Raw genomic sequence first — 18566 nt, 5'->3', positions numbered from 1 at the left:
ACTTCTTGATAACTTCAAACCTGAGTAAACGACTAGGATCGACACCCTCACCAGTCTGTCAATTCGTCTAGCGCTCACGACATTCTTAAGAGATAACCAGGATGTCTTTGCCTGGAGCCACGAAGACATGCCCGAGATCAACCGTTCAATCATGGTTCACAGGTTGAACATATCACCCTCGTTCCCCCCTATCTTATAAGAAGAAAGTGTTTGCCCAGGAGTGAGACAAGGCTATAACGAAAGAAGTTCGCAAGTTGCAAGAGATAGAATTCATAAGAGAATTATACTATCCCGACTGGCTGGCCAATGTAGTAATGGTCAAGAAAGCCAACAGAAAGTGGAGAATGTGTATAGACTTCACAGATTTAAATAAGGCATGCCCCAAATATAGCTACCCATTCTCGTGGATTGACGTCTTGGTAGACTCAATAGCACGACACTAGTTGCTGAGCTTCATGGATGCTTTTTCTGGTTACAACCAAATCAAGCTAGACGAGGCTGATCAAGAGAAAACTTCATTCGTCACCAGCCAAGGCCTTTTTTGCTACAAAGTGTTGTCATTCGGTCTCAAGAATGCAGGTGCAACGTATCAGAGGCTCATGAACAAAATGTTTGCACATCAGATTGGGAGGAATGTCCAAGTCTACATGGATGACATGTTAGTGAAAAGTCAACGGGAAGATGACCTCAAGGAGACCTTCGATACCTTCCATTCTTATAACATGAAGCTCAATCCAAGAAAAAGAGCATTTAGGGTAACGACTGGAAAATTCTTAGGGTTTATGGTGTCTTAGAAGGGCATTGAAGTTAACCCAGACAAGATCTGGGCCATAATAGAGATGGCACCACCTAGGAACATAAAAGAAGTGCAAAACCTCAACGGCAAGGTACAAGCATTGAACAAGTTCGTCTCAAGGACAACGGACAAATGCATGTCTTTCTTTCGCACATTAAAGTAGTCTTTCGAATGGATGGCTGAGTGTCAACAAGCATTCGACGACCTAAAAACATACCTCTCTTCCCTGCCATTGCTAAGTCCTTCCAAACCAGGGGAGGAGCTATTTCTTTACCTGGTCGTCTCCCCTGTTGCTATTAGTGCAGCCTTGGTCAGAGAAAAAGATAGGGTGCAAAAGCCCGTGTGCTACACTAATCGAGCACTTTGAGGAGCAAAAGAGAAGTACCCCCCGATGGAGAAGCTAGCCTTCACCTTAGTGACTACAGCTCGCAAGCTCAAACCATATTTCCAGGCCCAATTGTGGTCGTTCTAACGGATAAGCCTCTACGGAGAGCGATGAGTAATCCTAAAGCCTCCAGATGGCACTATGGGCAATTAAGTTAAGTGAATTCAACGTACAATACCGCCCACGCACCACCATGAAGGGGCAAGTGATTACTGATATCATTGCGGAATTTACCAAAATGGAAGGCTAGGGGACAGGAGAGCATACTCAATGGAGTATCCACACAGACGGATCATCCAACGGGCAGGTTGGTGGAGCAGGTATAGTACTCCGCTCTTTAGAAGAAGGGGACAAGATCGAGTGCATGGTTCATCTCGACTTCCCTACGACCAACAATGAGGTAAAGTACGAGGCATTAGTGGCAGGACTAGATCTTACCCAAGCAGCAGGGGCCACAGGTATGGTTGTTTATTACGATTCTCAGGTGGTCACAAGTCAGATGAACGATGACTACAAATGCAAAGGCAAACAGATGAAGAAATACTTGGAGCAAGTAAGGAAACAGGTGGGCAACCTTCAGGCCAAGTTTGTTCAAATCCCAAGGGAAGAGAATAAGCAAGCGGACCGTCTTGCGAAAGCTGCATCAGTAGAACACATGCTCATCCCTAATAAGGTACTTTCTTTTGTTCAGATTTCGCCTTTAATAGATGGTGTCGGCGTGCAGGAAATAGGCTCGGAAAGCAACTAGACAACACCGATAGTTTCGTACTTGAAAGACGGCGCACTACCTGACAATAAGGGGGCCACATGGAAGCTGAAGGTTTAGGCGGCATGATTCGTCCTAATAAAGGATGTCTTGTACAAAAGAGGTTTTTTCCAACCATACCTTAAATGCCTAAGCCCCGAGGAAGGGACCTGCTGTTCAAATCCCAAAGGAAGAGAATGAGCAAGCCGACCGTCTTGCGAAAGCTGCATCAATAGAACACATGCTCATCCCCAATAAGGTACTTTCTTTTGTTCAGATTTCGCCTTTAATAGATGGTGTCGACGTGCAGGAAATAGGCTCGGAAAGCAACTAGACAACACCGATAGTTTCGTACTTGAAAGACGGCGCACTACCTGACAGTAAGGAGGCCACATGAAAGTTGAAGGTTCAGGCGACATGATTTATCCTAATAAAGGATGTCTTGTACAAAAGAGGTTTTTCCTAACCATATCTTAAATGCCTAAACCCTGAGGAAGGGACTTGCGGGAACCATTTGAGGTCACGATCACTAGTGCACAAGTTGATTCAAGCAGGATACTACTGACTTACCATGCAGAAAGATGCCCAAGCCTATGTCAAAGCTTACGACAAGTGTCAAAGGTTCAGCAACATCATCAAACAACCAACAGAAGAGCTCACCCTGATGACAGCTCTATGGCTTTTTGCTTAGTGGGGGTTAGACATTATGGGCTCATTCCTGACAGTGGCAAGATAGCTAAAGTTCCTAGTGGTCAGTATAGATTACTTTACCACATAGGTAGAAGCTGAAGCACTAGCCACCATCACTGAAAGAAATATACGAAGCTTCATCTGGAGAAACATCATCTGCAGGTACGGGATCCCTAGAGTCTTGGTTTCAGACAATGGGAAACAGTTCGACGAGTTGTTCAGAGATTTTTGCTCACAGTTGGGGATCAAGAATCACTACTCCTTACCCGCCCACCCTTAGGCCAATGGGCAAGTTGAGGTACCGAACCGATCCTTATTAAAAATCAACAAGACTCGACTCGAGGGGACAAAGGGTATATGGCCAGACGAGCTATCGAGTGTATTATGGGCGTACAGGATGATGACCAAAACACTTACCGGAAAGACACCATTTCGACTAGCATATGAGAGCGAAGCCATTATCCTTGCTAAGGTCGGACTCACAAGCTACAGAGTGGAGAACCATGATGAGAGTAGGAACGATGAAGCCATGCGCCTACAGCTTGACCTAGTGGATGAGGTCAGAACAACAGCAAAACAAAGGTTAACATAATACCAGGACCTCATGGTCAAGCACTATAACTCCAAAGTCAGAAATAGCAATTTTCAAGTTGGAGACCTTGTCCTAAGGAAGGTAACGAGCGCCACAAGAGATCCTTTCCAAGGAAAGCTAGGACCCAATTGAGAAGGACCCTACAGAATCACCTTATGGCAAAGGAAATGCACCTATCACTTGAAGAAACTTGACGAATAGAAGTTGCATCATCTGTGGAACACCAAGCACCTAAAGAAATACTACTAGTAGACAATGACATACAAACCACCACTCCTCATTTCTAGTTCATTTCTTTCTAGTTTTTTTTTTTTTTTTTTATAATAATTATCTACATACTTTTTAAGCATGAAGGGTAGCTTTTCATTGTTTCAAGAATAATTTTTGGTTTATGCGCGTATTTATCATAATAAGAGGAGTTATTCAGATGTGTCATGTGTATGTATACATCTCTACAAAACGCATCTATTATTAAGTCCTTAAGTGGATGGATGCATCCCAAGGGATGCCCTGAAATTTGCCAAGTCCTTAAGTGGACGGATACATCCCAAGTGGATGCCTTGAAATTTATTAAGCCCAAAAAGTGGATAGACACACCCTTAAGTGGACCGTCACATCCTTAAGTGGACGGACACATCTCAAGGGACACCTAGAAATATACAAGTCCTTAAAGTGGAAGGACACATCCCTAAGTGGACAGACTCATCCCAAAAGATACCTCGACATGTATACAAGTCCCTAGGAGGACGGGTGTGAGTCCTTGAAGTCGACGGATGCAAGAAACCCCCAAGAGATAGCTTAAATTACATATAAGTGAGTTGTGAAATTCCTTAGGTGGACAGCCCATGCCAAAATATCCTTACCAACATGATAGACAGACGGCCAAAAATACCAATGGGAATCTGGTCTTAAGAAATAGCCTAAGTAGTACTTATGGGGTAAAACAAACAACCGTGGATACCGACAAAGTCCTTGGTCTATAAAGTCTACACCAAGTCCTAGCCTAACTAAGTGGTAGATGACCAAGGACACTGACAGGTGTTTGGTTTCAAGATTTTTACCAGGTCTAATCCCCAAGGTGGACAGGTACCACATGTATCAAGGGGTACCAGGGCGGACGAATAAATTAGAAACCAATGCATGACAAAAACATATTAAAACAATGAGACTAAACACAAAGCAACGGATACAATAAAGAGAGAATAAATAAAAGCCCATAAAAGGCAAAGTGTTTACAGTGAAGCCCAAAGATCAAAAGGGCACTTGCTATTGTCTGAAAATAAGACGGGGTACATAAAAGTTAAAAATTGAAAAAGGCTACGTAGGAGAAGCATCCAAGGTAGACGGGTTCTCAGCATTCTGGGTAGAAGGGTCTTCAGTAGACAGGACCAAAGGAGCAACAGGGCCATCAAGAACCAGTTGAGTAAGAACCACACCATCGTCTTTCGGATCCTGCTCCTCTGTATGAGTGGAATCATTAGACTCTTTGTTGACGGTGTCACCACCCCCAGGAGTCGTTGGCACAAGATCGTCAAGAGTGACCTTGGATAGGTTAAGGTCTGGGTAGACAAATCCAACTTACTTTAAGCAGTCCTCGAACCCGACACCATAATAGACACTGCATGCATTAATAAAGGGTTGGGAAGCCCTAAACTCCACCACGGCGTCGGCCTTGGCCTTCTCCATCTGTTCACGGAAGGTCGACAACTCTGTCGCCAAACCTGCCTTTGCCTTCTCTGCTTCCTTTTAGAGATAGGATTCCTCCTTCAGCTTTTCAATAATGGATGTGAACTCCTCATTGAGGGTACGGAGGGCCTCTTTATACTGGTCCCATTCCTTGTTTTCAATTTCATAATGCTTTCGATACCGATGGATCACCCCCTCTTGGGTGATGCACCTGTCTTGTAGTGCTTTCATACGCATCAACGCCTAGGATCAAGACAACCGTCAACAAAAGAATGGACAAATAGAATGTAAGAACATAGTCTGAGAAAAAGAACATACCCTAGACAGATTAAAGAGACCCGACGCCCCTAAGTCCTCAGTCATCTGATCAGCATAAGGGTCCAGATCCGTCTTCTTAATGATTGAGTCAACTATCTTGATGGTATGTTCCTTGTGCGTAAGCAGACGATGGATGGCTCCTTGAGCGACGGGACCTTTCCCCATCATTAGCCCTTTGCCAACCCCAAGGTTGGGTTTAAGAGGCGATGGCTACTTCAATTGATTTTCACCTACGAGTGTGCTCGTCCCTTTGTTCAGTGGACGGTCCTCTTTGCCGTCGTTCTTACATTTCAACGTCCCTTTAGTGACGACTTTAGAGGCTGACACTAAGGACCCTTTCTTTTGCTGCTTCTGCTTGCGTGCCGCAGTAGATTGCCTCACCAATGCCCTTTGCCTACCTACATCCATTTCTAAAAAAGATGAGGCAAATTAATAATAGACGAATGAAATGTAAAGAAAAATTTGATAAAGTGACGGGTTAGAAAAGTGACGGGCTATTGGTGTTGGCTCAGGACCACCATAGAAGGCGTGAAAGGTATCAAGTATCTCCAGGTCCTTTCACTTCCTTTCTTCAAAAGGGACGGTCTAGACCTTCCTAAGAAAACTTTGCTACTCGTCAGTTATATCGGGAAGGACAGAGGCTGAAAAGCAAGAAAAACAGATGTTAGACATGGAGCCAAAACTGTTTAGGGTACAAAAGCTGACGACTCACCAGACTCCTTAATGATTCCCCAAGTATTGTTAAACTTGTCGGGCATACTTGCCCATTCTTTAGGTCCGCATACCCACTCCATCCCTTGGATAAAAAAGTACCTATTTTTCCAGTTCCTATTAGAATCTGGCATGTCTGACACAAGCCTAAGCGACGGCTTTTTTGCCAAAAAGTGGTAGATACCCTTTGTGTCATCGAGCATAAGTCAACAGTTCCATCCACTCAGTTGACCCTATATCGTTTCAGCATAGATGAAAATCCTCAATGCGTTTGGGGTGATCTGGCTAACAGATAAACCTAGGTAGTTAGCAAGTTGACGATGTAGTTCCGTTAAAGGCAACCTCAACCCCGCAGTAAACATCTCGTCATACATCCCTACATCTACTGTTTTACCCAAATAACATCTCTCAAATTTACCTGGCAGACAGATGAGGATGTTGTCGGGGATTTAATGACGGTCACAAAGGGTGTTAAAGACCTTTTAGGACATGGTTGGATAAAAATCATTCACCGTCCATATTTTTGGAAGAATAAAGGGCCTACTACCTCTTCTATCTGTCTGGTCAATTGACTCGTCACTTTCTTAATGACTTTCTTCATCGCTTTCTTCCTCCTTATCTTCCCTCTCCTTTCCTCCCTCTCCTATTTCCTCTCCGTCATCTCCCCTATCTGCGTCATAATCTTCCTCTTCGTCATCAAGTGAATGAGCAAACGGTTCCCTCTCTGAGGACTAGGTTAAGCCCTTCTCGAGCCCATGACCTGATGCGTGGACTTTGTCATAGCCCGCTCCCTCACAAATTGACGACGACTGTTCACTCGTCACTTCTTTATCACCTGACATCTATTTACCTATAAGTGACAGAGGTATTCTAAGAACCAATTTGACGGGTCTCTCTATAGAAGTGACAACTAGCTAGAAAAATGGAAGTAAAAAAGAAATAAAAAAGAGAAGACTTATGGGATTAGGGGACGGCTTTGTAAAGGTGACGAGATTTGTAAGACCGACGGAAGTGCAGGCAACAGATGCTTATGAAAGACAGGTCGGCACGTATGAATCTCAAAGAGTGAAGAGCAAAGTAAAGGAAATAATGAAATAAGGAAGAACTATTTATAGAGAGAGAAGGCATGGTATACGAAGTGACGCTTATGATTGGAAACGAGGCCAACCAGCATGTGCCACGTGTCACCTTGCATATTAACCAAGAGCCCTATGCCATTTAATGACACAGGCTCCAATAAAGACCTATTAATAATCATAAATGCTCATGTACTCTGCGGCCCGTCAGCCTAAACCGACGGAACCATGGAGTAGGGGGCAGCTGATAAGGGTGTTGCAAAATAAATTTGTCACACAAGGAAGCCAACAGTTCATGCGGGCCCATCAGCATCGTGTGCATATACAGAATGGAAAAAGTGACAACATCATAAAGCGATGACCTTACCACAATACCTGACAGGCGTCTCCATAGGCCGACAGGAATTCTCGAATAGAGCAAGTGATAGACGGATGTGAAAAGGCCAAAAGAGTTAAAGAGGCCAACGGGTCCAGCCTGGCTTAACTTGACCCCCACAGATATTTTTGTAAGGAAATATCTTGTATCTCACGATCAACCCTAATAAAAGGAATCCCTACAAGGAAAGGACCCCACAAAGTACGTGTATTAATAAGGATCTTCCCTATAAGGAAAGATCTTCTCCACCAAGAAATGAAGGTCAGCTCGACACTACTATAAAAACCCTAAAGCCCTCACAAATCAAGATATGCATAATTTATCCAAACTCTGGCACTTTTAAGTTGTAGAAGTTCTCTAACTTAACCTTCAGAGGGTATTTAGCCGGTACCACACCAGTGCTCTTTGTGGGTCTTCTTTGTCTCTATTTCGCAGGTTTTGTCCAAAGCATGTGAAGACTGCACAACTCACTGACGATTTTTGGCATCATCACAGCACATTCCACCTCTCTTAGTTATAAAAAGAAAAAAATATATATTGTAATTTTTGTGCCATTGTAGGTATCCAATTTTGCAATCATCAAAACTAATGCAAGGGAAAATTTGTCAATTTATGACAAAAGAAAAATGACAATTTTAACCAATGGATGAGTAAGTGATTAATTTAAAATGAAATCATAAGTTTTAACAATTAAAACAACACCTCAAGTGCTTAAATTAGATAATTGGATCTCAAGATCAAGCCACGTCAATATTTTAACTAGTAATACCTATTCTTGCCATTAGAGTTAAAATAAATGTTATTATGAGTGATTAGTTATGATTGATTCTCCAAATAATTAATTACATGCGGTAATCTCACTGGTTGCGTATGCTAAGAAATGCACCTCAACATGCGTAGTATATTTCTATTGTATAATTATGTATTTTTTTAGATAATTAATTTAGTAGTTTAAAAAATAATATTGTTAATTAAAAATTGGAGATGAGGGGTTAAGGAGGCATTACGATGATGCTGAGGTTAAATGTTGACTTCTAAAAAGAATAAATTATAAGATAACTACTCTAAAAGTAGAGTTCATTTTTTAAAATTAATCATATAGAACTATGATATATTGCTTTGTTAAAACATTTACAATGTATAATTTTTTTTTTATATATATATATATAAACAATGTATAATTTTATTCTTCAACAAATCTCTGTGAATAATATTTATATAGTTATAATAAATTAATAAAAAATCAAATATTCGTATTCCAACTTGACTATTTTTAGTTTCATTTGATTTAGGGTCACTATAATCACATCACATTCATTTATTGTTCTTAGAATATTATTATTAGAATTCACTATAAACCAAAGTCTGTGTTGTAAGCCTTAAAAAAAGAAAAAGGTTAAAATCAATTATCTTTTATATTTAAAACAATTTAAAGAATTCCTGATATATTCTATATTCTTATTTTGAGATTTTTTTAACATACAAGAAATTTATATAAGTGTGGGTTACAATTAACTCAACTGGTAAAGTCTCTAATAGTTGTATAAAAGATTTAAGTTTCAACTTCTGCCTACACCAAAAATTAATTGGTGTCTTAGTCTGATAATAAAGAGCTATCATCAGAAGCGAACGCCATAAGTTGAAACTCTTTAAAAAAAAATTATATAAGTCAATTGTTTTTATGCAAATCACATATCCTGTGTTCAATAGTTTATAAACTATGTGAAATATTTTATAAAACATTTTATTTAACAATTTGCAAACAATAAAAGTCGCGGTTAAATCAATCCAAAATCATAGAGGTATTATCAACAAATTGAAAACCAATTGTCATAAGAAGAAATGAATATCATTTCATAAAAGAAAAAAAGAAAAAAGAAATGAATATAGTTTGGAGAAGTATTATTACTTCAAACTCTCTCTCTCTCATTTGATAGGAATATGGATATTGTCTATAGATAAAGGCATTGAAAAAAATTGTGAAGGGCCAAATTCTGATTTTTCTTAAGAATTGCATATAAATAAATCTAAATTAGAGCAACAAATAAAAGTTTTTCAAAATAACTTCTGAAGCAATGGCCACAAGTGTTAGGAGTATTATGTGTTACTGATGATGGCATGAGGAATGAGGGTGCTTGGGTAACATTGGGCCAATTACTTGATTTTATGTTTTCTCAACACACTCATGACTCCTCATGCTTGGCTAGTGATGCTCCTAAGGGCTCTTTGAGGGGGACCAACCCAGTCTCCCTATTTGAGTTTGATCAATGAGCAATGATGAGGGGTAGCATATGGAGACACCTTGCTTCACATGATGCCCTAAGGCCATGGTAAAGAAGGGCTATGGTGGGCAGAGATGGTTTTGATGATGGGTAGCAGCAGGTGATGCTGACCTTATGTGGTAGTGCATGGCATTGGTGGCTTAGTTGTTGGTTCCTTGTGTGTGGGCTTGATGGCTTGAGTGCAAGGTAGGGCTAGGCTGTTGTGATGATTAAATGCCATGTGCAAGGCATTGGGCTAGTGTGGGCTAGCTGAATGCATGGACAAGTATTAGTGGGCTGATGGCAGTTACTTTGTGTGCTAATGTGGGCATGTTGTGTGGGCTGTAGTGTTGATGAGAGACTTTGAGCATGGGCCAAGCCTCTTCAAAACATGTGGGAACATGGTGTGTAGGCTATTGGAGGATGGGCAAAGGCTCCATGGTCTATTGAAACATGGGTTATGTATGTGCAGCATGAGCAGTGGCGGTTAATAAGCAGTTCCTGACTTTCCTGATGATCAAACTTGTTGTGTAGGGGCTGGAAACGTGGACAGCAAGCCAAGACAACATCAGTTGAAAGTGTCCTAAGTCAAATCACAAGTGGCAAATTGTCCAAGACCCAAACAATTACTAGGCAATAATTGCGATACCAGTTAATTCTATGTATTTAACCCTAAGACTGTTGGGGATGTCAACAGTAGAGTGTGTTTGGCTTTGGGAAAGTTCTGTGTAATTTTCTAGGCTTGTAAAATGGTTTCCTTTGTACTTGAGATTAAATAATAAAGATTAGGGGTGGGTTCCTTGTAAATATTGTGTGTACTGTGTGCTTAAATGTCCCTAGATAATCTGTTCTAAGTATTATTGCAATGTGTGTGGTGTTGGTTGAGACTAAATCAAGGACTTAGGGCCATCACATACAGAAAATTTGAGTAAAAAATTGACCCTGTGACAACAAGTCATGTGACTTTGTTATTGTAAATCTTCTCACCCTAATTATTGTTGTATAAACAAAAAGTGTTATACCTAACTCTTATCCAATTAGTTTTGATGATATAAAAAAAAAAAAAAAGGGAAAAAAAATCAATGTCACATGCTTCCCTCAAAACGACATCGTCCTAGTAGTTATTATCCACAACAACCCAACCTCCATTTCATTGATTCAACGAAATCCCTCAGCCTCAGGTGTAAAAAAGAAGCAGAACAATTCACAGATTCAAAATTTGATAATGGATACCAGAATATCCACGACCACCTCCAATGACTATCCAAACCCACACCCTGATTTCACTTCTCTCTTCACCAATCTCACCACCACACTCATCTCTCACCCTAAACCCAAAACCCACCATCTCTCTTTCGCTTCCATTTCCTTAAAACCCACAGCAAAACCCCCAAAACCCCAAACCCAAATCCTCAAAACCCTCTCCGTCCTCGAACGCGCCTTCATAGGCGCAGCCGGTGGAGGTATTGCTGGCGCCTTCACCTACGTATGTCTTCACCCACTCGACACAATCAAAACCAAACTCCAAACCAAAGGCGCTTCTGACATTTACGCAAACGCCTTCGATGCAATCATCAAAACCTTCCAATCCAAAGGCATTTTGGGTTTCTACAGCGGCGTTTCCGCTGTAATTGTTGGTTCAACCGCTTCCTCGGCGGTTTATTTCGGTACTTGTGAGTTTGGGAAGTCGTTGTTGTCGAAATTCGACAACTTCCCTACGGTTCTCATTCCCCCAACTGCTGGGGCAATGGGGAATATCTTGTCTTCGGCGATTATGGTCCCTAAAGAGTTGATCACGCAGCGAATGCAAGCTGGCGCAGTGAAAGGGCGGTCGTGGCAAGTTTTGTTGAGTATTTTGGAGAAGGATGGTGTGTTGGGTTTGTACGCAGGTTACTCTGCTACATTGTTGAGGAATTTGCCTGCTGGGGTTTTGAGTTATTCGTCTTTCGAGTACTTGAAAGCCGCGGTGTTGAGTACCACCAATAAGCCTTATTTGGAGCCTATTCAGAGTGTGTGTTGTGGTGCATTGGCTGGTGCTATATCTGCTTCGATCACTACGCCGCTTGATGTGGTGAAGACTAGATTGATGACTCAGGTTCATGGGGAGGCTGTGAATAAAGTTGCAGCAGTTGCGTATAGTGGGGTGGTTGCCACTGTGAAGCAGATATTGAAGGAGGAAGGGTTGGTTGGGTTCACTAGAGGAATGGGGCCAAGGGTTGTTCACAGTGCGTGTTTTTCGGCATTGGGATACTTTGCCTTCGAGACTGCTAGGCTTGCAGTGTTGCAGCAGTATCTCAAAAGGAAGGAGAAGGAATTCTCTGTTGCTTAATTTTATTGGGTTCTGTCAATGTTCATTGTCAAGTGACGTCTCATAAAATTGGAACCACACAGACAAGATTAACATAGCATTGGCCCCTACTATCCTGTATCGATGTGTCAATTGCCTCCTAATAAGTTTATGGTGATGTCTTCTTTACCTTTGAATTCATTTTTTTACAAAATTTTGTCTTAGAAAGTTTATTAACAGCTGATCTTTACTTGTGCATTTTGTATTCATTTCACATAAAATGGCACTTCAAAAGTTTTCTGATTCCTTCTTGTTGTCTCAATTTTTTGTACTCTTATTTTAGGCTTAGATACACTGTTGGTCCCTAATGATTAGCATGAGTGATTATAGTCCCTATTAAAGTTTAAAGCAATCTCTTTTATTCCCTTAAGATGACATGGCTTGACTGAAAAAATGACATGCCATTACTTCATAAGGGCTAACAGCCAATAATTTTGTGTTTGTTTTCAGGGACAAAAAGTGATCAATTTAAGTTTGTTAGGGACTAAAAGTGATCACCTCAAACTTCAATGACTAAAATCACTCATGAGCTAAACTTTAGGAACTAACAGGACATTTTGGCCGTTATTTTATTTTAATGCTATTAGTTGCTAGTAGACACTAGACAGCAAGGGTCTCATGATGAAATACAAAGAAATTTCTATGCAGCGGAAGCATGGAAAATAAGTGGTTATACACATTGAATTTCTATCACCATAGATCCTATAATGTATTTCAATAAACTATGATTCCTAGTGTTGGAGGGATATTAGTTTGACTAATTAAAACAAATTTAACATGTCAAAGGAATGACAGAAAAAAATTGATTTTTGTTTACATAATATATGGTAAACCCGATGTTACCTAATTCTTATTTGATCCATCTCCTGTGGTTGGTTCTTTTATTCTCCTCTAACAGCTAATTTTAGTGGAAGCTACAACTGATTGTTTCCTTTATCTGTAATTGTATTTGCTATAATGACTAGGATTCCAGAGGTGGGGGGATCTTGGCAAAGGGACTTCTATTTCTATGTAGTATAGAGGAGTAACAGCTTTTTCTTTGAAGATATTTTGCACCTACATGATTGGAGATCTTTAGGTTATATGTGGTTTGGTATTCACTACTGGAAAATGATTTTGTGTAGCTTGGAGATTGGATTGTGTATGTTCCTTTACCCCATTAAAATCTTCCCTTAAAACTATTTGGGGATGATATGTGCTCTACGTAATGATATCTTGTGCTGGTAATGTCTTTAGGAGTTGGATATATGTTGAACTAGAGATTCTTTTTTATCCTTTGTTCTAATAGAATATATGTGATGATTGAATTGAGAAGCTGTACTCACTACACACTCTAGTTTGATGCAAATTTACATTTAAAGAGTAGAATAGTCATTGAATTTGTTTCTGGCCCTTGAAAATGTGTAAGTTCTAGGAGTTCCATGGTTCATATACAGTAAAGGTGTATGGTTTATACGTGCTTGTCTTGTAGAAGATTCTACTCGTTCAAGAGAGGGACAATATGTACCTCTCTACTCTCCAGAAACAAGAAAACTCATTGTGATTTGTACCTTCTTTGTGTATTGCAAGCATTCTGCTTATTTGTGTAAGAAAGCATACAACCTAGAGAATGAGCACTATGGGTTCTTTTCCTGTGGAAATTAAGGCCAGGTGCTCTACTTATATTGGTAATAAATAATAATATTGTTTAAATAGAAAGAATTTCTTAGTATGAGAACAGAATAGAGTTATTTTGGGAATTAAATCTTTCTCTCTTAACAATCGTTTGAGAGCTCTGTATTGTATATATAGTCATTACATTTGATCTGTATAACAGAAAGAGTATAGAAGAATATTTGAAATACATTCAAGATTTCTTTCTGATAGGTGATTTTTTATCCTAATCCTTAATATGAGATTGAGTTCTATCTTGAGTCGAAGAGATGAGAAGAAGATTTATCTATATCTGTTACAGGATTGGTTTGGGAATTGAAGTCTGTATTAACCAGTTGGTACAAAACTGCATATGTAGTTTTGTTTATTTCTTATTCCTATAATCATCATATTTTTCACTTTTGAGGGAAGGGGATGGTGTTAGGCATGTGTACAGCTCTGTAGTAAATAATTGACACTATAATGTTTTTGACAGAAGATCTGAAATTACTGCACATTTATTCGGTATGGAGTTTAAATATGAGGTGATGTCAATCCAGACTGTGCAAAGCACACAACTACCTAATACTTGTTCCGTATTTATTTTTAATCTCTATGATAACGTTTTCTATAATATCATGCTATATTGTTCATCATGTATTACTTGTTTCTTAGGCCCAAAAATATGTTAATTTCTGGAGTAATGGTTTAGGCATTCTTTGTGTGAGCAATATGAATGACTTGTGTATGTGATATTTGTTCGGTAAACATTATTTGTATGGCTCGGGAAATGTTAAGGACTGGGACTTCATACTCGCATGACTTGGTCTGATATATCGTGCACGAAAAGTTCAAATTGGTTTACCAAAAAAAAAATTCAAATTGTATGTAATTTTTTCCAGATATTATCAGGCTTTATGAGGTCAAGAAGAAATAGTTTTCATTTTTTTATCAAATCAAACAAAATTAAAGAATTATTCTGAAAAGATCCATAGTACGAGTACAAGATTCAATTTCTTCTGGTGAAAAATCATTCTGCTGCTTTTAAGACTGCTAGAAAGATATAACAATGGAGATCATATACAACCAATGGTAGATTTCTGCAAGTGGCCAAATTTCTTACGAAAAGGAATGTCAATCTAGAAGGTGGCACGTACAATACGAAAGCAATAAAAGGGTTCCGAGTGACAGATTTGGGGGACTATAGGGCTCGGTTAAACTCGGTTAGAGTTAACAGATATCAATAAAAATTCAATATTTGACTGTCAATTCACGAAATTCTTCAAATTGGATTGGATGGATGCTCATTCAACGTGGATGAGCATAGAACACTGAAGTTTTGGGCCTCCAAGTGCAACGCTTTATTAAAACATGATTTTATAGGTTTTCTTGGACCAAAATAAAATACTGAATTTTCTTCAAAAATTAGGTACTGACAAAATATGATATCAATAATGTTAATTCCCACACAAGTCTTACTCAACTGGCACATCTTGGTGATTTTTAGTAAAATTCCTCCACCCTTATTTGTAACTATTGAACTATTAAAAAAATAAGGGCACCGATTGCTACAACCCACCCCCCCCCCCTCAAAAAAAAAAAACCAACCAAAACCCCCCCTTTTTTTAAGTGAAAGCTAATGCCTATTGCCCACTACATGACACGATGCTTAAGTGATGGAGGACTCATTGGTCAATGGGCATTAACAAAAGGCTTTTGTTAATGAGTGCCATTATGTACTTTCTAAGAGTTTTGAAAAATGTACCGTCTGTATTAATAAATAACAAAAAATAATAAAAATATGTACTTTAAATTGAAAAGTGGCTCGACTCTCTATAAAAAGTCAATATAAGTCTATTATAAAACTTTAGCCTGATTAAAAAAAAAAAATAAATAAAAGGGGGCACACATCCTTGTCTATAAAGGCTGCCAATTTCTCTAAGGTAGGTAGTACCTCATTTTTGTTATTTTTTCTTTGAAAATGTCTCTTATATCCCTCTTACACACCCAATATTATCATCGGTCATTTAGTTGGGTTTCATCCCTTCTAATGTATCCCTTGTGCTCCAAATACCTCTATGTACACTATTTTCATAACTTATTAAGATGGTAAATTATTATTTTATTTTTAAGTATGTTACTGCAGTGGATAGATTGTTTAGCCATAATCTGGTAATCCCATATAAAAGCGATGAAAAAAAAAGGTTATGAAATTATGTGCAATTAGACTTCATTTACTTAGCTACCAGCTAGAACTTAGAACCAAATAAACTGACTTCCCACATTAGAATAAGTGAATAACTGTCAAAATATCTCTCTTAACTTGATCAGGACCATTTAAAAACTATGATTGACTTAACTGTCTATACCAATCATAGGGTATTTTCTATGCCTATGACCTCCCCGATCACTTTTTCTTTCTTTCTTGATTTCCCTATTCGGTACGTTTTCCCTCCCAATTCTCTCGTTCTGCCTCAGAAATGTAAACAACTTGTTGAACTTCCAAGAGTTGCAACACTGACTGACTGACTGACTGTCTCTCAATCAAATATGCAATATCAAGTTATCAAACAGGCAAGAAAATCTAACTCCCTCAATATTTCTCTGCTTTATTCTCTGTTTCTCTCGTTAGTAATCTCTACCCAGAATTCAACAACACCTTCTTGTTTACCACACCAGAATGAGTTCTTCTTCTCTTTTACTCTTCTGGGTCCATTTTTTTCTCTTCTTTAACTTCAATTTTCTCTCACTTTCTACCCCTTTCTTGCCTACCAAGAATGTCACTCTCTTGGGCGATGCCTACTTCAGAAACAATGCCATTAGTCTCACCCAAGAAATCAGTTGTCTCTCTTCTTCTTCTGATACTCATATTGGTGTTGGAAGAGCTTTCTATGTGTACCCAATTCGCTTTCTTGATTCAGAAACCAACGCAACCGCTTCTTTCTCATGCAACTTCTCCTTCTCCATCATGCCTTCTCCATTTTGTCCCTCTGGAGATGGGATTGCCTTTCTGATAACAGACAATGCCGAATCTTTCAGTCCCTCTCGCGGCTATATGGGTCTTCCAGAGACACAGCAGGACCCAGATGAGCAAGACTCTTTTTTTGCAGTGGAGTTCGATACAAGTTATGATCCTTCACTTGGTGACATGAATGGAAATCATGTTGGTATCGATGTCAACACCATTATCTCTCTCAGCTCGGTTGATGTGATTTCGAGGGGGATTGATTTGAAAAGTGGGAGGCAGATTACAGCTTGGATTGAGTACAGAGATGACATGAAAATGATCCGGGTGTGGCTCGACTACTCACAGATTAGGCCTCCAAGCCCTATTCTTGTTAAACAGATTGACCTCTCCAACCAATTCAAGGAGTTCATGCATGTTGGATTCTCTGCTTCTAATGGCCAGGGCTCTTCAATTCATGTTGTTGATCATTGGCAATTCAAAACTTTCGGGTTTCTTCATTCAGTGATTCCAATGGATGCAGTTGAAGAGGGGGACTGTTTCACGTGCTTTCCAGAGGAACCAAGCATGGTAAGTGAAAGCAGCCTTATTGATGATCATGCAAGAAGAAAGAAGCTAGAAGAGCTAGCCTTAGGATTGGGAGGATTAGCTGCATCTGTTGTCTCCCTAGTTGCAATTGTCGCTGTCATCTGTTTCTTCTCTATAAAGAGGAGGAGAAATAATATCAGAAGCAAAGAAGGTCTAACTTGTAGAGTCCAAACGAATAGATTACCAGCAAAGTTGTCACTTGCTGAGATAAAAGCAGCTACAATGGGGTTTAATCGAAACAGAATTGTTGGGGAAGGCGCATCGGCTAAGGTTTATAAAGGATCCCTTCCATCCGGGGGAGAGGTGGCTGTTAAAAGGTTTGAGAGGGCCAATGGGATTGAATCTGTACGCAATCCTTTCACCAATGAATTTGCAACAATGGTGGGTTGCTTAAGGCACAAGAATTTGGTTCAGCTTCAAGGATGGTGCTGTGAGGGAAGTGAGCTTCTCCTCGTTTATGAGTACTTACCCCATGGAAGCCTCAACAAAGTTTTGCACAATCATTCTAGTTCAATGATTATCCTTTCTTGGCAGCAAAGACTTAATATAGTTCTGGGTGTTGCATCTGCTCTGACTTATCTTCATGAGGAATGTGAGAGGCAAATTATTCATAGAGATGTCAAGTCTTGCAACATAATGCTTGATGCAGATTTCAATGCCAAACTTGGAGATTTTGGTTTAGCAGAAGTCTATGAGCATAGTTCTAATGCAAGGGATGCAACTATACCTGCTGGTACTATGGGATATCTCGCTCCTGAGTATGTCTATTCTGGGGTCCCGACTAAGAAAATTGATGTTTACAGCTTTGGTGTTGTGGTGTTAGAGGTGGCAACAGGAAGAAAACCTGTTGATGATGATGGAGCACTGGTTGTTGATTGGGTTTGGAACATGTGGGAAAAAGGGAAACTAATTGAGGCTGCTGATCCGAGGTTGATGAAGAAGTTTAATGTGGTGGAGATGGAGAGAATGCTAATGGTGGGACTTTCCTGTGTGCACCCAGACCATGAGAAGAGGCCACCAGTGAAGGAAGTTGCAAGGATTCTAAGAGGTGAAGCACCACTTCCATTGTTACCAGCGTGTAAACCAAGAATTAGGATTAGACCTGTTTTTCCTGAGGATGCTTCAGCTGGAGATCGTCCCAGCCTTGATGATCTACCATGGATGACCCCTAGGAGCCATTTTAGCTAGGACTAGCTTATAAAAATGCCATGTGACTAAAAATTTAAGCGTATGATTTTGTTGTTAGTATCATACAAGCTTGGAGCTTGTTTTAATCCTGAGGAATTCTTTAGTCAGTACATTCCAGATTGGAGTCAAAGGCTCATTAGATATTTTTTGGAAAACCCATTTGGATTATTGTGTATGCTTGGATATCAAAGAGAACTGAAAACTATCTCT

At 39.6% G+C, this 18566-nt stretch overlaps 2 protein-coding genes across 3 annotated transcripts; both read left to right on the top strand.

Moving 5' to 3' along the window:
* The first annotated feature begins 10772 nt into the window (after positions 1 to 10772).
* On the top strand, positions 10773 to 13438 carry LOC111994517 (protein MITOFERRINLIKE 1, chloroplastic). Of its 2 annotated transcripts, none has more exons than XM_065776102.1 (2): positions 10773 to 12097; positions 12957 to 13438. In XM_065776102.1, exon 1 carries the CDS (start codon positions 10862 to 10864, stop codon positions 11963 to 11965), a length of 1104 nt encoding a protein of 367 aa, XP_065632174.1. In that variant the 5' UTR covers positions 10773 to 10861; the 3' UTR covers positions 11966 to 12097; positions 12957 to 13438. The 2 variants fall into 2 exon arrangements, with proteins under 2 accessions (XP_065632174.1, XP_023882173.1); XM_024026405.2 differs by having other exon boundaries at positions 12949 to 13438.
* A 2571-nt stretch (positions 13439 to 16009) lies between these two features.
* Positions 16010 to 18543, top strand: LOC111994576 (L-type lectin-domain containing receptor kinase S.6). The gene has a single exon (XM_024026469.2). It carries the CDS (start codon positions 16296 to 16298, stop codon positions 18354 to 18356), a length of 2061 nt encoding a protein of 686 aa, XP_023882237.1. The 5' UTR covers positions 16010 to 16295; the 3' UTR covers positions 18357 to 18543.
* The last annotated feature ends 23 nt before the right edge of the window (positions 18544 to 18566 follow it).

This window comes from Quercus suber, unplaced genomic scaffold, assembly GCF_002906115.3.
Source record: "Quercus suber isolate HL8 unplaced genomic scaffold, Cork oak 2.0 scaffold_128, whole genome shotgun sequence".
Classification (NCBI taxonomy): domain Eukaryota; kingdom Viridiplantae; phylum Streptophyta; class Magnoliopsida; order Fagales; family Fagaceae; genus Quercus; species Quercus suber.
The sequence above is the reverse complement of the archived record's forward strand: the minus strand, read 5'-3'. Positions and strand labels throughout refer to the sequence as shown.